Raw genomic sequence first — 23,218 nt, forward strand, 5'->3', positions numbered from 1 at the left:
AGTATGTCCGATCATTTCTTCTTCAGTCACGATGCCATTACATGGCAATTTTATAACCACCTAACAGAATATATAGTCTTATAGACAGAAACTTGGGAATCAGAGCTTTATTCATGACTTTATCTGGCTATAAGATTTTGCATTTCTGTACAGTTTTAACTAGAATCTGATTACTTGGAGTAGAATCAGCTTGCTAAGGCTACTCTCAAGTTTCAGAGAAGATATAAAAGAAGGAGCATTTTTTGTTTGGGGGTTCTATTATTTCTAGGGCTCAGTGTTAGTGATAAGGACAGAAGTATAAATGTTTCATTTTATTAATTATAATCTAATTGAAACTAACCAAACTGCAATGCCAGATTTTAAAAATGTAATATAGAAGAACATTATTTAAGCTGCATTTCTGATTACGATTTTAAAAACATTATATAGTGTAATTCAAGGTTATGTCAAGAGAAATGAGAAGCTAAAAAGAAGCATTCTGAGGACTTTTTGGCATTGTTGCTAAAGCCAGCATTTTCCTTTCGTCTGGAAACCAAAAGCAGGAAGGAGACCAGGGAAAATGTTTTAAATCTACAAATGCCATTTTAGGCAAAACTAGGAACCAGATATGATCCAGACTTCATTTAAAAATGTAGAAGTTACTAAGATTCCTTGAGATCAGGGAGAAAGGGTACAGGAGGAGGAATGAAAAGGGAGAAAAAATAGGCCAGAGAGGGACAAGGCAGCTAGTGGTGGCAGGTTTCAGAAAGCACCATCGTTGCCTCAGGTGAGAGGAGAGCTTAGAAGTGCAAAAGCCAAATTCTCTGCCAGGCAGGTAAAGGACCCAAGGACCTGGGACGAGCAAGGCTGGCAGCAGGAGCCTTCCTGGACCAGCTTGGTTCAAAAAGGCAGAGGAAACAGGGCCATGAAAGAATCACATAGCTGAACCATATTTGCAGGAAACACGCTATCATGGCAACAGAATTAGAGACAATTTTTAAAATTTTTATTTTATTTTTTAAGTAATCTCTACTGTGTGGGACTCGAACTCATCACCTTGAGATCAAGAGTCCCAGCCAGCCAGGTGCCCCTAGAGACATTCTGAATAATGAAAAATGGCTAGCCTAAATCTTGACTCTTGCTCTTCTTCTTTCTGCTTTCCCCGGCTGCCACCACGGCCATACCTGTCATAACACACACACACACACACACACACACACACACCACTGAGAAATCACTGCTCCGACAAAGCCCATCTCACTCAGTGATGCATAGTTCAAAAGGAACTGGCACAACATTATTAGTACAAAGATGCTAGAGAGAAATGAGGAAATGAGCAGAAAAACCAACAGAGAACACTTATTGGAACAGTGTTGCCATGGATCAGACAAAGCTGTGACAAAATGTATTTGTTCATACAGTTTTTTAAAAATTTAATGAAACCATATTCTTTGTAAAGGAGAATTCTCTGATTCATTCGTTCAGTAGATATGAAGTTTCTAATACTATGGGTTTGAATATGTCAGTGAATTAAAGAGATCTCTACTTTCGTGACACCAGTGAGAAGAGACAAACAATAAACAGTAAACATGACAAATAGATAAATAATTTATCTCACGTGATCAAAATGATCAGAGTTTTAGGGGGAAGAGTAGAGCAGAGGCAGGATAAGAGGTCTCTGTTGTGCTGAGTGGGTACTGGGGTCAATGTTCATTTTAGAAACTGTGGTCAGGGGATCCCTGGGTGGCGCAGCGGTTTGGCGCTTGTCTTTGGCCCAGGGCGCGATCCTGGAGACCCGGGATCGAATCCCACATCAGGCTCCCGGTGCATGGAGCCTGCTTCTCCCTCTGCCTATGTCTCTGCCTCTCTCTCTCTCTCTCTCTCTCTCTCTCTCTGTGACTATCATAAATAAATAAAAATTTAAAAAAAAAAAATTAAAAAAAAAAAAAATTTATAAAAAAAAAAAAAAAAAAAAAAAAAAAAGAAACTGTGGTCAGGTAGGTCTCAACGGAGAGGGGAATACCTGAGCAAAAATGAGAAAGTGAGGGACTTAGCCATGAGGACGGCTGGGGGAAGAGGGAATATGCCTGGCATATTCTTAAGAAACAGCGAGGTGAGCATAGCTACAGCTGAGTGAACCAAGGGCCCTTCTCATAAAGACCAAATCAGGGAGGTAAAGAGAGACCAGATTGTGTAAAATCTGTGGACTATCAGAAGGATTTTTGGCCTTTACTCTGAATGAAGTAGGAAAACTTTGTAGAGTTCTGGGCAGAAAAATGACCTGATCTATCTGATTTTTAAAGTATCCTGAAATGTATCTTGGACGAGAGAGGGATCTGATGATAATACGATTGGGAGAAGACCCCAGAAGGTGGTGTGGCCTAACCCGCCTCAGCAGGCTGGTAAAATTGCCAATTGCCCAGCCTGTTTTTAGACAGCCTCACAGCATTTTTAGTCATCTGTTTGGTAATTAGTTACTCTTACAGACAACCCATTCTCCCTTACGTTTACAGAGGGATTTGCAAACTCAACTACTTTCAGCTCCACTACGGATCACTGTGGTGTGAAACAGCTGAGAGTATAAGGCAACACAGATTGTGGGGAGCTGGAGGCAAGATGCCCAAAAGTTCACGTCCTATTTCTAACTGCATATGTGTGTGTGACATTACTTCAAACAGTCGAGAACATCAGTCTTCATTTAAAACCATATAACACATGCAGATATTACTTTTTAGTTCTTAAATTATCTACAGATAAATCCCGGCACCAAACTCTTGCCTTTGAAGGATCTCTGCTTACAAGAACCAAGTGACCTACGTGCTGTACTCTTAGTGAACAGTAAATCATCTGATGTGTGAGTCTCTTGGGGGAGGGGAGGAGCGATGCGGGGAGGCACACAGTGTTTTTTGTTTGTCCGTCATCGTTGTGTGAATGTATAAGATTCACAGGATGGCATCTTTTTTGCCCAGTGTATTTAGCATCACCCTGAAAATGAACACCGGTCCGTAAACTCATAGCCCGACATCGTAAAGACCATGAAATCACCACCAACATGGTTTTTCCTCTGACTCCCTTTACCACTTAGTTCCAGATGTATTTCTGTAGTCACTGCTTCTTACCCTTCTGGTAACATGAAGTAATTGAAGAAAGTGTAAGTAGATTTTGAAGCAAACCAAAACGAATTATGTTTACAGGGCTCCACAACCGCATGCTGGACTCCCACCATTGCCCAAAGATTTTTTTTTAATATAAAATAAGAAGTAAATAGTAAAGCTAAAAATTAAAGCTTCAAAAGTCTTCTTTAAAATAGTCATGTGTATTTTATGTGACACATTTTATAAAAATATTTCCTGTTCCAGTTCACGAAAAACTTTACAATATTCTCTTCATCTTACCTTAACCTCCCCTTTACGTGTTCATTTTGTCACTCCATAGATGACATTATGTCAGCTCCAAATATGATTTTCCAGGGGGAAAAAAGGACGTGTTTTGTAGGACATCCCATAGTGACAGATGAAGTATTTTAATTTGTGTCTAATTTCAAATGTGTAAAATTTTTAGTTCTCCACCTGCATCTATGGAAGACAAATCATCAGATATTGGTTATGGACGGAGTATTTCTTCCTCATCTTCCTTAAGAAGAGTAAGCAAAGAAAAGACAAAGTAAGAAAATGATATTTTGCCTAGACTCAAATAATTCTGCCCTCAAGGTGGGAAGAAGAACAAATGTAGAGTCTAGATTTGGGCAACTTAATTCTTTTCATTCGTATAGTACTGTAATTTCACAATTGCTTTTTAAAATCACTGTGGAAAAGATCACTGGAAAAAAAGCAGGCTTTACCTTCTGTGTGCCGTGAACCCACAGTGAGCCCTCGAGCTGTGAGCCGGCTCTGTTTTTATTATCTGTAGATGGAGTGATGCCTGGTGCCCCTGTTCACAACAGGGAAGGGAGCCAAGGCATCGAATGGCAAAGCAACGTGCCTTCGAAATTACGAAATGCCTTGCAAATGTAATGTTTCGTTATTTTTCATGTGACTGAAATCGATGATGAGTTTTTCCTTGTCATGAGAGCAAATAGTTATCCTTTTAGTACCGGATTTGGATCTCCCACAGAAGAGAAACTGGAACCTACTTCTGGACGAAATACTGCTGTTAGCAAAAGCACCACGAAGGAAAAAGGATCGAGGTAGGACATGTGTTATTGCATGATTTTCCTAAATAGGAGGTTTTGATCCCCCCACCGATGCTGGTGACCGGAACGGGTGGCTTTCTGAATCAGTATGTTGCACAGGGCAAGACGCATGAAATGTAATTAAAGAGTAACTTCATTTTTGTCCCTTGCAGTCTCTTTAAAACTTCACCGGAGGAAATTTCTCCTCCTGCCTCTGGGTGAGAACTCAGGTCACTTTGATCAACCGTACAGTCCTCCAGACGCTTTAATTCTAAACCAGAAACAGCAGCCTCCAGCTGGTCATTTGAAAGTCCACCCCTGCGTCGTGGTCATCGTGGAGTGACCCCTCTGCCCTCTCCCGGCGGCTGCCTCTGCCACGCACCCTGGAGTGTGGGCACCCCCTTTGTGCTACCACGGCCCCTGCCCGTCCTGCTCCCCCAGAGGAACCTCAGACCCTTTAGGAGGCAGCCAGAGGGAGGAAAGGGAAATAGGACCCCTTTCTTACTTGATGGAACAATTATAATGTGGTTTCATGCCTTTTAGGCCTGGCATGTTTTAAACATGCTTTCTGTAAGTTTACGTATTTTTAAACCTATTATTTCTCTAATGAGCACTTTCCTGGATTCCTCAAAAACCCACTTGGACCTCTTGCCACACTCCATGACCCTTTAATTATTGTTGACTTAAGCCCTTCAGAACCACTGCGGTATTGGAGGCTGCTTGGCACGCATTCCCAGCATCCGCTTTCTAAACTGAGACTGCTCCCGGCGGCCTCCCGAGGTCCAGGCAGCGGTTTGTGCTCCTCCTCAGACCTCAGAGCTGGGTGTTTTGTTTTGTTTTGTTTTGTTTTCTATTTTTGATTTCATTTTCTATTGCCTGCCTCCTTTGCTCGTTATTCTCATCTCTGCTTCTTATCTGCTCCTATTGTTCCAGGACTGATACTTTTTGTCTGTCCCTCTCCTGCCCTCCACTCCCCTCCCCTCCCTAGTCTGCCCCCCCCCCCCATCCACTTCTTCTCCTGTCTTTCCTCCTTTGGCTTCTCTGTGCTTCACCTCTACTGCACGGAGAGCTCCCTGAGGAGGACAACAACTTGTTCTGACTTGAGTAATTTCTCTTTCCACCTCCCTTGTGTTTAGCGCAGTGCTGGCCTGGCCTACATAGGCATTTGTGTGTGTTCAAGAGAATAGAAATCTGAACATTTGCAGGAAAAGGTCATTTTTGACAAGGTCCACCCTTATACGCTGTGTATCTTGAGCAAGTTGGTTACCTTCTCTTTGCCTGAATCTCCTCTTCAGTAAAATGGACATAACATAGGGTAATGTGAGGTTTCATCAATTAGCGCATGGAAAGCACAGAGAGCAGTGCCTCGCACAAAGTAGACGCTCAACAAATGTCAGTACTGTTGAACAAAACAGTTGCAAAAGGCCCAAATCCACTCAACCCATGCAGGGATATAGAAGAGTCTCCCGAGTCCAACCCTGGAAATGCAGGACAGAAGCTGGGGTTAAGTAGATAATTGTAGGGTCTCTGTCTCTTTCCCTCTCGTTTTCTCTTTCCACATGCGTGGTATCTTATTTACGGATGCTTTGTTTTCCTCCTTGACTTTCTTTTGGTTACTGCCTCACCCATAATCGTAGCTTATATGTGACTTTGGTTTGCCATGGGACAGATCTGCTCCAATTCCAAGCAAACTTTCAGTTCTAAAGCCCAACAGCTATCAAGTGCCTATTTGTCAGAGACCATCTTATCTTCATAGGCCAGACAAAGCACTGGCTGGCTTTGAAGCAGGTGTCTCCCTTTGGTCTACCCAGCCGTGGCCTTGGGAAGAATTGGCCTTCCTCCCCCTTAAGGGGAGAATAGGCCACTTGTCTGCTGGGTAACCATTACATACCTATTGTACTTAACATCAATCAAAGTGCACTATTCCTTCTGGTACCTCTGATATCACATCAGCTTTAATCTTTGGTGATTTTGCTATTCTTGGCAGAGTATCATCTTATTTTTCTTACAGCTTAGTCTGGTTCTTAATCCTAAATCTTTTGGGAGAGAATGGGCAGCCCTACTGGATTGAAAGTTATTTTGTATATCAACATGCTGATCTTTGAGGAGGGGGATAAAAGAAAGGGGGGAACAAATCAGAAGAGAATCTTTATAGAGAACAGAGTTGGTAGAGGGATGTGGGTGGCTGATGAGCTAGATGGGGGATGGGAATTAAGGAGAGACTTGCTATGATGATCACTGGCTGTTGTATGTAAGTGATGAACCACTGAACTCCATTCCTGAAATCAATATTGAGCTGTATGTCCACTAATGGGAATTTCAATAAATTTAAAAAGTGATGATCTTCAGATAGCCATGGGTTTTTAATTATAATATCTGATAGTAAGACTTTTCTGTACTACTTGGAAGTACTCACATCTTTATCACATTTGATCCATGTCTTCTTCCTCTATGGATAAGTTCCCTCTTTTCTGGTCCTTTTTGCTATATCCTCATCTGCTTATCACAAGTACCTTACACATTGACATGCTCCAGGATTCTTCATTTACTCCCTTTCTCACTCTCCATAGTTTTAGCTACTGCTGACATTTATATACCCCTCCCCTGAGTCCAGCCTTTTCTCTCCTTCTGCTCTGTAAACAGAATGTTCCAAAAGAACTGTTCCCCCAACTCCCAAAACCTCCTCTCTTCCCTAGGTTGATGAATATTAGCATCTTCCATGCGATTGCTCAAGCCTAGGGATCCTCTTAAAGTCCTTCTTCTCCTTACTGCCTACACTGAATGAATATGTATTCAATGTCATCCATGTCTCTTAAGTCATGGTTTCTCTTCATTTTCACCTTTACCTCCCTGGTTCAGGCCTTTGTATTGTATCTCAACACACTAACCTCCTCATTGTAAGAGTCTTCTGCCTTTTGAAGAGCCCTCCATAAGCCCATCCTCCATACTACCCCCTGAGTCACCTTCCCCAAATGAAAGCTGATGAAATTATTCTGCCTAAAGCAATGATGCCCTATCATCCTCCAAATGAAGTCCAAACAGCAACCACGGCATCTCCTGTAAGAGTCTTACATGTTTTGTATGCATGGCAAATTCCTATTCTTTCTTCATTCTGTTCATATATTTTGTTTTTGCGAGGCCTTCTCTGGCCACCCTAGGTTAGGTATTCTCTTTGTGTCCATTCCTCTGTGAATTCAAATAATCTTATATGTAACCTGAACTGATTCATGTTGATTTATTTGTCTTTTTTACTAAGCAATGGACTACTTGAGACCTGGGACCAGGCCTTTTTCATTTTTATTGCCATAGAGCCTAGAATAATATCAGGAACATGAGGGACAGTAAAGAAACATTTATAGATCATATATTCATAAATTATTTCAAAGATTGAATGCTGGTTGTTGAAAGGAATAGAGGTTTGACTCCCTCCCAATATGCCTCTGGAGAATAAATATAAACAAACGAAGATGATTATTTCTTCTCACATCATTTCTGGTATCTTCCTTGTACCTGCGTCATCTCTCCACTTGAAGACAAACCCTGATGTACTCCCGACATTCAAACAGATTGTTAGCATGAAGGAAAGCATACATTTTGGATTCAGACAAAACCGGTCCTTGGTTTCCTTATCTCTAAAATGGATATGATGATTTCCTGCCTTGTAGAGGTGCTGTAAGAGTAAATGAAACAATGTTTGTCCAGAGCCTAAGCCCTACATACTAAAGGGATCAATGCACGTCCACCCAGTTCTTTCCCCTTTCTTATTCCTGGGCCCCCTGGGGGGATAGATTGGTCATAATCTTTTTGCCCTGTTGGCTGTCTTTTGGTAAATCCTTCTTGTCTTGTAACTATAAGTCCTTTGGGTCCCTGGAGATAGAATAAAACATTTTAACTCTATTTATCTGATAAAGTCATAGAGAATGTTTAATGTTTAAAAAAAGTTACTGAGAGATACTGACAAAGGATAATGAACCATCTAGGACCACAAAGTGGCTAAATATTTGAAAGGAAGAAGAGAGAAGGGATGGGAAATAAGCAAATCAATTATGTGCATGAAGTGGCCTAATATGGACAAGGAAAGAATAATTTCTCTCTCCTCAAGAATTTCATCACCATATACTACATAAATTAAAATCCTGAAGCATCAGGCTCTCACTGGGTCATCAGCAATCAGATTATTTTTGTGTGTGAAGGTTTCAGTTGTGCTCTCCTTTGTGGGGGAAAAAAATAACACTCATAAGAGAGGCTAGTAGTTTCCCCTTTACCCAGCCACCATCTTGATTTTTTCCTAGATTACACCAAAGTCAACAAATCTAATATGCCCTCTGAAGCTTTTCTTTATAAAGATCATTCCCCTTACAATAAACATTTATGATTTGTAAATGTATTGTAGGTAGCTGTACTGTATTTTTGTATTCAGACCAGTCTTCATAAATATTTAAGTTGATTGTGTGAGTTTATTATACACACTTAAAAGTTTATTGCTTTCCTGTCTCTATTTTGTTTCTTTCCAGTCTGTTCATCTCTGGAGTCTTTTAGAAATTTACAACATATACTTAAACATTTCTGCTGCTCAATCTTGATCTTCATCATAATGACTTCCTAAAACATTTTCATTTTTATTTTTTTTAAGATTTTATTTTTATTTATTCATGAGAGACACAGAGAGAGAGAGGCAGAGACATAGGTAGAGGGAGAAGAAGGCTCCCTATGGGGAGCCTGATGCGGGACTCAATCCCAGGACCCCAAGATTATGACCTGAGCCAAAGGCAGATGCTCAACCACTGAGCTACCCAGGTGCCCCAACGTTTTCAGTTTTAAAATATTTCCCTAAAACTCTTTTTTTAAACCTTAGCTTAGCCTTTTTCTCCCTTCCTCCCAAATCTTGACTAACTGCAAAAGTCTTTCAGAAATAGATATTGTCTCTTAATCACACTTAACATCTTAATCACATTTAAATACCTTTTCACCTTTTTTTTTCTTGAAATTATTCATCCCCTCAGCAAATGCTTCTCACCTTTTTTTCTTGAAATTATTCATCCACTCAGCAAATGCTGATTGTACTAGGTGCCAGGAGTTGTTCCAGTGTTACAAATATAGCCGTGAACAAAAACCTCTGTTTTCAAAGAGCTTCCATCCTACTGGGGACATTGACAAATAACAAAATAAACTACCACATGTGTGCACACGCACATACAAGTATGCACACATGCATCCTTCTAAGCCTAAAATACATTGTGCGTCTCCTTTGACTGATACTCTCTTCTTATTCTTTTGCAACAGAATAGATGGAACAGGACATCTAATTGGGATAGATTTTTGGAACATCTTGAGTTTCTCATTTTTATCACGCATGTGGAATTTATTGAATGCTACCTAGCATTGTGATTATTTTTCATACACCAAAATCTTCCCACCTAAATTGAAACCCTATATGGGCCAGATTCATGACTTATATTTCTCCCAGTAGCCTTGACTTCTAATTTATTTGTTCAAATAGTTGATGGTGTCAGAAAGGATCAAGTGATTAAATTTTGAAAATGTCAATACACAGTTTGAAGGCAGATAAATATCTCTCTCTACTTGGCTCCCTACCTTCTCGTCCACCTAAGAACATAGAAAATATTCTTATTGTTTTGGATTTCCATAGTAAATCTCTGTTTTCTGAGGTAGTTTTGTTCAAGCCTCTGTAAGAAGGTTGAAAGTTCTGCTATCTTTAATCACAAATCGATGTCCTTTCTGAGAATTTTACAAGAGTAAATTTTGTAATTTCTGAGCACTTGTTTCCATATTTATTTAGAAGTGAAATTCGTTTAAGTATTAAAGCCCTTATTAATACAACTGGGCAGACTTCATGGGAAAGGAATCCAAATGAAATACTTCTATATACAGCAGTGGGAAACTACAGTTCAGGATCTCTAGTAAATTATCCCTTTTTAATCACTCAGTAAGATTGCCCTCCATGATGCGCTTTAGCCCTGTATGCTGGCTATCATCTTCTATGTGCCAAATGATTCCTTTTTCTCCCAGCAGCACACTCAGTGAGAAATACACATGCTTTGTTTTATACGTGGTTCTGAGTCAAACTGTCCAATATTATAAAGCTACCCCGTAACTTTAGGAATAGATAAACCTACATATGCTTTCTGACATTCTTATTGACATTTCCAGTGGTAGTTCCCAACTTATTAAAATTTTACTATGTTTGTAAAGATGTTCTATTTGTTTGTCTTACAAAAAAAGAAAGGTATTTAGATGATAGAGCTGGGAAATGTGAATTTTTGCTTAGAGATTTTACCATAATATATGGTGAGTGCATTTAACGCATGATGAGACTCTCTACTTAGCTGCAGTAAATAGAATGTTGAATTAGAAAATATAAAAACTTTTTAAAAAAGATTTTGTTTACTTGAGAGAGAGAAAGAGAGAGAGCATGAGCATAAGTGGGCAGAGAGGCAGAGGAAGAGGGAGAAGTAGACGCCTCAGTGAGCAGGGAGCCTGACATGGGGCTCAATCCCAGGACCCCGAGATCATGACCTGAGCTGAAGGCAGATGCTTAACAGACCAAGCCACCCAGGAACCCGAGAATTATAAAATCTTAGTATTTGTTATGATTACAGAGTTTTGTCTAATTCTCCAAAAGCATTTAGTAAGATTACTTTTGTATTTTTTTCCTCAAAATAAAGAGAAAACTCACATGGCATTTAGCTGATCCTCTCTTTCACCCTTTACTTCAAGAAATACTTAATCCCTGCCCCTAATTTATAGCTCGTGGAACAGAATGCTCAAGAGTTACAAAGACATAATTTAGGAAATTCACCTGAACTAGCCTCATTTTCATGGCCTGTGCAGGGGGATATATCCCCATGGCTGAGATTTACTATAGCAAAAGATATAATGCAGGAGCAGTGGGGAAAAGATACACTTAAGCAAATGCTATAGAAGTCACACAGAGGTTTCCTTGTCCTCCCTCTCTTTCTCCTAGCATAGCATAGAGTACAATTTTCTTGTGTGAGGTAGCTCCACCGAGGAAGCCCACCTGAGTCATGGGATCCAAAATTTGTAAAGGTGCAAGTTCCAGTTTCCTATAGGGAAACTCCAATTTAAATGACAGTACATTTCTCTCAGGCTAGAGGAAAGTGGCACATTTCTCAACTGCTAGAGGAATCAACCACGTGTTCTCTCTCTGGGGAAACTTTAGTAATGAAGAAGGAGAAGTAAAGACATTCCCAAGTGAAGGAAAACAAAGAATTTACTGCCAGCAGTTCTATTCTTACATATTGGCTAGTTAACAGAAGTTCTTCAAACAACAAGAAAATGATGAAAGAATCTGGAAGCCTAAAGGAAGGAAGAAAGAAGAATTGAAATATGGGTGCATACAATAGGCTGTTTCCTCGTGAGTTTTACAATTCATATTTGTTGATTGAAACAAAAATGAGGAAAGATAAAAAGCACTCATTCGTTGGTTGTGAGGTTTTCTTACTGCCCTGAAAGTAGTAAAATGTGGATACCAGCCGACTGTGATGAACCATGTATGTGTATTATAATCCTATAGTAACCACTTCAAACCAATACAAAGAGTTACACTCAAAAATGGTATAAATAAATCAAGGTGGAAAACTAAAAAAGGTTCAAGTACCAAACCACAAAGTCAAGAAAGGAAAAAACAGAGGAATAAGAACCAATTGAAAGGCAGAGATTGGCAAAGTGGATTAAAAAGTTATGATGAAGGGGTATCTGGCTGGCTCGGTTGGTAGAACATGCAACTCTTGATCTCAGGGTTGTAAGTTCTAGCCCCATTTGCATGTAGAGATTACTTAAAAATCTTAAAAACAATTATATGAGCTATTTGCCATTTAAAGAAATGCACTTCAATTCATTGATATAGGTAGGTTGAAAGTGAAAGATGGATAAAGATACCATGTAAACATTAATTTCTTAAAATGTACAAGTGACTTTTTAATATGTAATAAAGTAGAAGTATACTTCAGAGCAAAGAAAACTTCTAGAGACAAAGAGAAACATTATATATGACAAAATGGATTAATCTGTGAGGAAGACATAATGATCTAATGTGATCACTATATGAGCACCAAAAAACAGAGCCTCAAACACATGAAGCAACAACTGATAGAGCAGAAAGTAGAAACAGACAAATCCCAAATTATGGTTGAGGACTTCAGCACTCCCCTCTGAGGAACTGATAGAATTACTTGACCTGAAATCGGTAAGGATGGAAAATGTTTGAACAAAACCAGCAATAAATAGGATCTAGTCAATATATTATAGAACATTCTACCACCAACAACAGAAAACACATTTTTTCAACTTCATGTGGAACATTTGCAAGTACCAGGGTCATAAAACAAAGCTCATCAAATTTAAAATAATTGAAATCATACAGAATATGATCCATGGCCATTATGGATCAACAAACTAGAAATTAACAACAGAAAGACAACAAGAAAACCTCTAGATATATAGAAATTGAATGACATACTTCTAAATAACCTATGGGTCAAAATCTCAAAGGAAATTTAAAAATACAAAAAAACTGAAGGAAAGTGAAGATATATCAAAATCTGTTAGATCTAAGCAAAGCAGTATTTCACTAACCAGCATTATCCTAGTCCCAATATCAGACAAGGTTGTTATATGAAAAGAAAATTACAGCTCAGTATCCATCATAAATACAGATGAAAAGTCCTCTCTGAAATATTGCAAATCAAATCTAGCAAGACATAAAGAGAATAATTCATCTAAGAGGAGTTTATCCCAGGAATGCAAGGCTGGTTCAATATTTAAAAATCTATCAATGCAGTCCACCATATTGACAGTATAAAGAAGATAACCCACACAATTATATTAATTGATACAGGAAAATTATTTGACAAAATTCAACATTAGTTATGATAAAAATACAACTGTCAGCAAAATAGGAATATAAGGGAACTTTCTCAACCTGATAAAGGGCATCCATGAAAAAACCCTTCTATTATATCATACTTAATGGTGAAAACAAGATGCCTTTCTGAAAAGATCATGAACAAAACAAGCAACCTATTCTTTAAAAAAAAGATTTATTTATTTATTTATTTATTTACTTATTTATTTGAGAGCAAGCATGTGTATATGCACAAACATGCATACAGAGTGGGGGGAGGGGGAGAGGAGGAAGGAGAGGGACAAACAGACTCTGCACTGCTCATGGAGCCCACCAAGGGGCTCGATCCCATGAATGTGAGATCATGACCTTAGCAGAAGTCAAGAGTCAGCTGCTTAACCTACTGAGTCACTGAGGGACCCCAAAGATAACTATTCTTATCACTCCTATTCAGCATTGTATTAGAAGGCCGACACATTGCAATAAGGACATTTTTAAAGTATAAAGATTGGAAAGTGAAGGGGAAAAAACAGTTCCTATTTGCAGACTATCTATTTGCAACAAGATAGTCTAAGTAGAAAATCCTTAAGGAATCTACTTTAAAAATAAACCTCATAGAATTAATAGGTGAATTCAGCAATCATCAGGATTTCAGATCAACATACAAAAATCAATCATGTTCCTATGTACTGGCAATAAAAAATTGAAAACCAAAAATTTCTTGAACACCATTTTAATAGCTCTAAAAATGAAATATGAAATAAAAATGAAAGTCAAACAAAACATATATTGAGAACTATCAAACACAAAGAAAATCAAAGAATCACTAAATAAGTGAAGAGAGACGTACCATGTTCATGTATTAGAAAATTCAACATAGTAAAAATGTCAGTTTTCTCCCAAACTGATCTATAGACTAGATACAATTCTATCAAAAGTCCAGCAGGATTTTTTGTAGATATAGGCATGCTAATTCTAAGACCCTTATGGAAGGGTATATAAAATAATTTTGAAAAAGAAGAATAAAGTTGAAAGCATCTCTCTGATTTAATGATTTATGATAAAGCTATAGTAATCAAGATATTGGTGAATGCGTCTTATATGCATTCTAGGAAGAATGTTCCTTTTTGTGTCTGTTTTAGCCAGCAGTTGACCCAGTTGATTTCTTCTTTTTTTAAAGTTCTATTTATTTAATTAATCTCTACACCTAATGTGGGGCTAAAACTCATGACCCCAAGATCAAGAGTCACACGCTCTTCCAACTGAGACAGTCAGTTGGCCAGACAGGTGCCCAGACCCAGCTGCTTTCAAACCTCAAGTTTCAACCAATGTTCTATGTGTTGTCATCCCACTGTCAGTTCAGTTTCCAAAGGCTTTGCAGTACTATTTGGAGCAGTCCTGACTGTGTGCCAGCTAGTGTGTCTGGTTTAGGATTTGGGCAGTGGTCAGTTCCATAGTTCCATCCTCAAAATCTGTAATGTACTGTTTAGGGTCAGAACCATGTGTACACAGCTTGGGGGTAAGTCTAGGAATTCATAAATAACTTGATTGCTCTTCTGAGCTTTTCCTTCTTCATCTCCCTTGTCTTTTTTTGGTTCCTTGGGAGTTTCTTTTTGGTGCTCAAGCCAGAAAACTCTATATACCCTGCCCTGCTATACTCTTGCCATGACTGCTCCTGTATCTTCAGGCAAACCACCTGAGGACTGAGTGAGTATAAAGGTATTTTAGGTTCTTATGAGATGCTGATGTCACCATTGTTACCACTATCAGAGGATTCCTTAGGGGCTGCAAAGAAGAAAACAAAACAGGGCTTTCTTCCACTCTGTGTCATTCCTGTTTCTCAAAAGGTCTTCTCCTTTATCTCTCTCTGTGCTGATGCCCACTTCCAAATTTTGAGCAGTGTCTAGTCTGGCTTGGAGGATACCAGAGAAAAATAAAAATAAACTTACCATCTGTTCAGTGATAATTCAAAAGACCTTCTCTGATCTTTCTGCTACCATTTGCTTTAACAGAGTCTTCAATTAGCTGTTGAATCCTGTCCAGGATTGATGACTGTATTGAGTAGAAAAAGCAGGGTTAAATGTGCCTTCTCCATGTTATCTGGAATGAGAACACATATCATTGTTTTTATTCAACTCATAAATTAGAGACGGAATCAGTAAGGTGTTAATATTGGTTCAGAGGACATTTGAGGAGCTAGGTATTTATATCTAGTTTAATTAAGGAATGTTAGAAAAAGATCACTGAGTTACATAAAAAACTGGTTAACATCCTAAATGACAATAAACTGTAACCTCTGGCAATATCTTCTCCATTGACAGAAATAATTTGCACCTCTATGAAGCAAAAGCTTGCATGTTAACTAGCAAATTCTCTAAGTTTGAAAAGATTAATTGCATATTTTTTTTCTTTTTTTGAATATTTTATTTATTCATGAGAGACACAGAGAAAGGCAGAGACGTAGACAGAGGGCTCCTTCCCTCACAGGGAGCCTGATGTGGGACTCAATCCCAGGACCCCGACATCACAACCTGAGCCAAAAGCAGATGCTCAACCACTGAGCCATCCAGGCATCCCAATTAATAGTATATTTTAATTACACAGTATCTTTACAGTTTACTAAGTACATTCCAGCTTTCCTAAGTACAGAATTAAGTACATTTCCCTAGATAAACTTTAGGTAAATCTTCACCCCTGCATGACATGGAGATTCCACACTATCCTTATTTTGTGTTGCTTTTTTTCCCACATTTTGGGTAATTTTTCTTAAAATGAGTGATCCAAACTCTTTTTGCAGAAGCCCCCAACCAAATCAAGAGATGATGTAAGACTGGCTTAGACTTCCTGAGGAGGCAACCTATTTTCTCCCTAATTCAATAAATGTTTATGACATACCTACTATGCACCAGACATCTGGCAAGGCAATTGTACTCAAGACCAGTGTATGATTTTCATAATATGTATCAATCATGTAGTGTTATCTTGAAAGTTAATCTCTCTTAGCATAATATAGAGACTATAAACTCTAGCTTTGTCATCAAAAAGTTGAGAACAGCATATGATATGGTCGTTAAAGTATAAAATACTCTATTTCTGCGGTGCTCTTCAGATGAACTCAGAGCACAGTTAGTGCTTATTCATTTTGTGACTTTGATGGCTGCTGTTTGCTCTCAAAGGAAAGGCCGAGGGAAAAAAGAAGAGGAAAAAGTGAAGGAGGAAGAAGAAGTGGCAGCAACACCAAAATTGACCGGAGAAGGGAGCCCTGATAAAGAATGGTACCCTCCCTCTGACCTTGACTTCTGTGTGTATGTGTATGAAGTGACCAAATCGATATTTCCCATAACCAATATTAAGGAACAGATTGAGGCTCTAGCAAAGTAAGTTGTTTGTATATACATGTGCATTTTCAGTTTCTGAAAAAAAGTGTTTGATGTTAGTGGTTTGCATTTTTAAGCCAATTTTCAGCTAACCACACCAAAATTACTGCCCCCCCCCCACCTCTGACTCTGCAGCAGAAACACAATAAATTGAAAAAAATGCCCAATTTCTATTTTAGGTCCTATTTCCACCAAGAATTGGAGCTAGGACCTGGAAATTGCTTAAAGAAAAATGCTTTTGTCATTTTCTCCAGCTAAACCATTAGAGGCGTCTTTCAATGTGATCTTGAAGAAGTTAGCAATGAATCAAAAGTTTGAAAATTAAATTACTCCAAAAACAACAAAAGAAAGAAGGAAAATTCAGTTACTCCTTAGGTGCATGGGGTGCTTAAAGGTGATTTAAAGGAATCGTATTGTGAATTATTTATAAACTCACATATTATTTTCTTTTTATCATTTTTTATTTAAATTCCATTAATTAACATGTAGCGTATTATTAGTTTCAGATGTAGAGTTCAGTAATTTATCAGTCTTATATAACAACCAGTGCTCATCGTATCATGTGCCCTTCTTAATGCCCATCACCCAGGTATCCCATCCCCACAAATCATATAATTCTATTACATAACTAATACATCATAAATCATGTCATTCTAATACAAATAACCATCACTGATTTGTAGGTCAGATGTCCGATATTTTGCATTTTGCGTTGCTCTCAAGTGTGAATGTTCTAAAGGCATGGTTGTTTGGGCAGGCTCGACGCTCTGTGTACCCCAGTGACTTTGCCTCCCTAATCAGAGCATTTAATATGAGTCCACTAAGAGAAATTTGAGAACTTGACTTGGTAGCTGTAAGGGATTACAAATCACAGGAAGTGGAGGATAGTCTCCGTAACTGGCACCAACATCCAGTAGGTGAGCTACTGGATCCTGCAACAGCTGTAGTCTCCACGGGAGCTTGTATCTACTCCAAGTAGAAGTGCGTTGCACTCATCAAACCGGGATGTGACAACTGGAAGAAACACAGCCGCCAGATCATTGACTCCTTGTCAGCCAGAGCTCTCTGGAAGAGAATGTTTTTGGCAACTGAAGTTCTCCTAATGTCCTTGAGAAGTGATGACTTGGGCAGAAATCTGATTTAGCTCACTTCAGCATTTGTTAAATGTCCTCATGCTTTGCTATTATCAAAAATTCTTTCCATCATTCCCAAATAATTTTTTTTTTAACCTAGCCCTTTTCAAGACGAGATGTAGAGATTTGTCCCAGTGCCTTTGGTTCCCAACACTCATTACAGGATGCCTGGCTGGGGCAGGGTGACAGCTTTCTCCTGACCCTTCTCTTGTTTTTCACCATTGTTCTTCTTTGCATAGAGCGAGAGGAAATTCTTTCTTAAAATTTGCAATTCTTTCCTTTCTTTCTCTTTTTCTTCTCTTTTTTTTTCTTTTTTTCTTCCTTTTTTCTTTTTTCTTTTTCTCTTTTCTCTCCTTCTTTCTCTCCTCTCTTTTTCTCCTTTTCCCAATACAACTTGTTTTTGGCCACTCTGCACTGAGCAAAATGACAGGAAGGAAAACCTCACCTCAAAAGAAAGAATCAGAAACAGTCCTCTCTCCCACAGAGCTACAAAATCTGGATTACAATTGAATGTCAGAAAGCCAATTCAGAAGCACTATTATAAAGCTACTGGTGGCTCTAGAAAAAAGCATAAAGGACTCAAGAGACTTCATGACTGCAGAATTTAGATCCAATCAGGCAGAAATTAAAAATCAATTGAATGAGATGCAATCCAAACTAGAAGTCCTAACGACGAGGGTTAATGAAGTGGAAGAACGAGTGAGTGACATAGAAGACAAGTTGATGGCAAAGAGGGAAACTGAGGAAAAAAGAGACAAACAAAAGACCATGAAGATAGATTAAGGGAAATAAACGACAGCCTGAGGAAGAAAAACCTATGTTTAATTGGGGTTCCCGAGGACGCCGAAAGGGCCAGAGAGCCATAATATGTATTTGAACAAATAATAGCTGAAAACTTTCCTAATCTGGGAAGGGAAACAGGCATTCAGATCCAGGAAATAGAGAGATCCCCCCCTAAAATCAATAAAAACTGTTCAACACCTCGACATTTAATAGTTAAGCTTGCAAATTCCAAAGATAAAGAGAAGATCCTTAAAGCAGAAAGAGTCAAGAAATCCCTGACTTTTATGGGGAGGAATATTAGGGTAACAGCAGACCTCTCCACAGAGACCTGGCAGGCCAGAAAGGGCTGGCAGGATATATTCAGGGTCCTAAGAGAGAAGAACATGCAACCAAGAATACTTTATCCAGCAAGGCTCTCATTCAAAATGGAAGGAGAGATAAAGAGCTTCCAAGACAGGCAGGAACTGAAAGAATATTTGACCTCCAAACCAGCTCTGCAAGAAATTCTAAGGGGGACTCTTAAAACTCCCCTTTAAGAAGAAGTCCAGTGGAACAATCCACAAAAACAGGGACTGAATAGATATCATGATGACGCTAAACTCATACCTTTCAATAGTAACTCTGAACGTGAACGGGCTTAATGACCCCATCAAAAGGCGCAGGGTTTCAGACTGGATAAAAAAGCAGGACCCATCTATTTGCTGTCTACAAGAGACTCATTTTAGACAGAAGGACACCTACAGCCTGAAAATAAAAGGTTGGAGAACCATTTACCATTCAAATGGTCCTCAAAAGAAAGCAGGGGTAACCATCCTTATATCAGATAAACTAAAATTTACCCCGAAGACTGTAGTGAGAGATGAAGAAGGACACTATGTCATACTTAAAGGATCTATCCAATAAGAGGACTTAACAATCCTCAATACATATGCCCCAAATGTGGGAGCTGCCAAATATATCAATCAATTAATAGCCAAAGTGAAGAAATACTTAGATAATAATACACTTATACTTGGTAACTTCAATCTAGCGCTTTCTATACTCAATAGGTCTTCTAAACACATCTCCAAAAAAAACGAGAGCTTTAAATGATAAACTGGACCAGATGGATTTCACAGATATTTCACAGATATCTACAGAACTTTACATCCAAACTCAACTGAATACACATTCTTCTCAAGTGCACATGGAACTTTCTCCAGAATAGACCACATACTGGGTCACAAATCGGGTCTGAACCGATACCAAAAGATTGGGATTGTCCCCTGCATATTCTCAGACCATAGCCTTGAAATTAGAACTAAATCACAACAAGAAGTTTGGAGGGACCTCAAACACGTGGAGGTTAAGGACCATCCTGCTAAAAGATGAAAGGGTCAACCAGGAAATTAAGGAAGAATTAAAAAGATTCATGGAAACTAATGAGAATGAAGATACAACCATTCAAAACCTTGGGATGCAGCAAAAGCAGTCCTAAGGGGGAAATACATCGCAATACAAGCATCCATTCAAAAACTGGAAAGAACTCAAATACAAAAGCTCACCTTACACATAAAGGAGCTAGAGAAAAAACAGCAAATAGATCCTACACCCAGCAGAAGAAGAGAGTTAATAAAGATTCGAGCAAAACTCAATGAAATCGAGACCAGAAGAACCGTGGAACAGATCAACAGAACCAGGAGTTGGTTCTTTGAAAGAATTAATAAGATAGATAAACCATTAGCCAGCCTTATTCAAAAGAAGAGAGAGAAGACTCAAATTAATAAAATCATGAATGAGAAAGGAGAGATCACTACCAACACCAAGGAAATACAAACAATTTTAAAAACATATTATGAACAGCTATACGCCAATAAATTAGGCAATCTAGAAGAAATGGATGCATTCCTAGAAAGCCACAAACTACCAAAACTGGAACAGGAAGAAATAGAAAACCTGAACAGGCCAATAACCAGGGGGGAAATTGAAGCAGTCATCAAAAACCTCCCAAGACACAAAAGTCCAGGGCCAGATGGCTTCCCAGGGGAATTCTATCAAACGTTTAAAGAAGAAACCATACCTATTCTACTAAAGCTGTTTGGAAAGATAGAAAGAGATGGAGTACTTCCAAATTCATTCTCTGAGGCCAGCATCACCTTAATTCCAAAACCGGACAAAGACCCCACCAAAAAGGAGAATTACAGACCAATATCCCTGATGAACATGGATGCAAAAATTCTCAACAAGATACTAGCCAATCGGATCCAACAGTACATTAAGAAAATTATTCACCATGACCAAGTAGGATTTATCCCCGGGACACAAGGGTGGTTCAACACTCGTAAAACAATCAATGTGATTTATCATATCAGCAAGAGAAAAACCAAGAACCATATGATTCTCAAACCTCTCAAATGCAGAGAAAGCATTTGACAAAATACAGCATCCATTCTTGATCAAAACTCTTCAGGGTGTAGGGATAGAGGGAACATTCCTCAACATCTTAAAAGCCATCTATGAGAAGCCCACAGCAAATATCATTCTCAATGGGGAAGCACTGGGAGCCTTTCCCCTAAGATCAGGAACAAGACAGTGGTTTCCACTCTCACCACTGCTATTCAACATAGTACTGGAAGTCCTCGCCTCAGCAATCAGACAACAAAAAGACATTAAAGGCATTTAAATTGGCAAAGAAGAAGTCAAACTCTCCCTCTTCACCGATGACGTGATACTCTACATAGAAAACCCAAAAGACCCCACCCCAAGATTGCTAGAACTCATACAGCAATTTGGCAGCGTGGCAGGATACAAAGTGCCCAGAAATCAGTGGCATTTCTATACACTAACAATGAGACTGAAGAAAGAGAAATTAAGGAGTCAATCCCATTTACAATTGCACCCAAAAGCATAAGATACCTAGGAATAAACCTAGCCAAAGAGGTAAAGGATCTATACCCTAAAAACTATAGAACACTTCTGAAAGAAATTGAGGAAGACACAAAGAGATGGAAAAATATTCCATGCTCATGGATTGGAAGAATTAATATTGTGAAAATGTCAATGTTACCAGGGCAATTTACACGTTTAATGCAATCCCTATCAAAATACCATGGACTTTCTTCAGAGAGTTAGAACAAATTATTTTAAGATTTGTGTGGAATCAGAAAAGACCCCGAATAGCCAGGGGAATTTTAAAAAAGAAAACCATAGCTGGGAGCATTGCAATGCCAGATTTCAGGTTGTACTACAAAGCTGTGGTCATCAAGACAGTGTGGTACTGGCACAGAAGCAGACACATAGATCAATGGAACAGAATAGAGAACCTAGAAGTGGACCCTGGACTTTATGGTCAACTAATATTCGATAAAGGAGGAAAGACTATCCATTGGAAGAAAGACAGTCTCTTCAATAAATGCTGCTGGGAAAATTGGACATCCACATGCAGAAGAATGAAACTAGACCACTGTCTTGCACCATACACAAAGATAAACTCAAAATGGATGAAAGATCTAAATGTGAGACAAGATTCCATCAAAATCCTAGAGGAGAACACAGGCAACACCCTTTTTGAACTTGGCCACAGTAACTTCTTGCAAGATACATCCAGGAAGGCAAAGGAAACAAAAGCAAAAGTGAACTCTTGGGACTTCATCAAGATAAGAAGCTTTTGCACAGCAAAGGATACAGTCAACAAAACTAAAAGACAACCTACAGAATGGGAGAAGATATTTGCAAATGACGTATCAGATAAAGGGCTAGTTTCCAAGATCTGTTAATAACTTATTAAACTCAACAGCAAAGAAACAAACAATCCAATCATGAAATGGGCAAAAGACATGAACAGAAATCTCACAGGGGAAGACATAGACATGGCCAACACGCACATGAGAAAATGCTCTGCATCACTTGCCATCAGGGAAATACAAATCAAAACCACAATGAGATACCACCTCACACCAGTGAGAATGGGGAAAATTAACAAGGCAGGAAACCACAAATGTTGGAGAGGATGTGGAGAAAAGGGAACCCTCTTGCACTGTTGGTGGGAATGTGAACTGGTGCAGCCACTCTGGAAAACTGTGTGGAGGTTCCTCAAAGAGTTAAAAATAGACCCGCCCTACGGCCCAGCAATTGCACTGCCGGGGATTTACCCCAAAGATACAGATGCAATGAAACGCCGGGACACCTGCACCCCGATGTTTCTAGCAGCAATGTCCACAACAGCCAAACTGTGGAAGGAGCCTCGGTGTCCATCGAAAGATGAATGGATAAAGAAGATGTGGTCTATGTATACAATGGAATATTCCTCAGCCATTAGAAATGACAAATACCCACCATTTGCTTCAATGTGGATGGAACTGGAGGGTATTGTGCTGAGTGAAATAAGTCAATCGGAGAAGGACAAACATTATATGGTCTCATTCATTTGGGGAATATAAATAATAGTGAAAGGGAATAAAGGGGAAAGGAGAGAAAATGAGTGGGTAATATCAGAAAGGGTGACAGAACATAAAGACTCCTAACTCTGGGAAACGAACTAGGGGTGGTGGAAGGGGAGGAGGGCGGGGGGTGGGGGTGAATGGGTGACGGGCACTGAGGGGGGCACTTGACGGATGAGCACTGGGTGTTATTCTGTATGTTGACAAATTGAACACCAATAAAAAATAAATTTATTATAAAAAAAATTTGCAATTCTGCCCTTACTCTAAAATGTAGTAACCTAAAAAAATAAAAAATAAAAAAAAAATAAAATGTAGTAACCTTCCTCGACAGAGGATTTTTGCAGGTGTGTTTACTGACTTCAGCAAAAGCCTCAAATGAGAAGAAACCCCCAGGCAAAGTATGCCACCCAACTTAGTTTTCCTTCTGCCCTCCTCCTCGTTCCTGTCACTCCAATGTTAGTTAACTGCCA

General features: G+C 39.0%; 1 protein-coding gene across 7 annotated transcripts in view; it reads left to right on the top strand.

Annotated features, from left to right (window-relative positions):
• The window catches only part of ARMC3 (armadillo repeat containing 3), a 100,625-nt gene that overhangs the window by 69,916 nt on the left and 7,491 nt on the right, over positions 1–23,218 (top strand). For 6 of the 7 annotated variants that reach the window (XM_041765109.1, XM_041765110.1, XM_041765112.1 and 3 more), the window contains 4 exons: positions 2,733–2,833; positions 3,541–3,642; positions 4,058–4,165; positions 16,211–16,411. In XM_041765109.1, the coding sequence (XP_041621043.1) occupies positions 2,733–2,833; positions 3,541–3,642; positions 4,058–4,165; positions 16,211–16,411 (512 nt within the window). The remainder of the gene's footprint in view (positions 1–2,732; positions 2,834–3,540; positions 3,643–4,057; positions 4,166–16,210; positions 16,412–23,218) is intronic. The other variant, XM_041765111.1, reaches the window with a different exon arrangement.

The sequence above is a fragment of the Vulpes lagopus genome, chromosome 8 (assembly GCF_018345385.1).
Source record: "Vulpes lagopus strain Blue_001 chromosome 8, ASM1834538v1, whole genome shotgun sequence".
NCBI lineage: Eukaryota > Metazoa > Chordata > Mammalia > Carnivora > Canidae > Vulpes > Vulpes lagopus.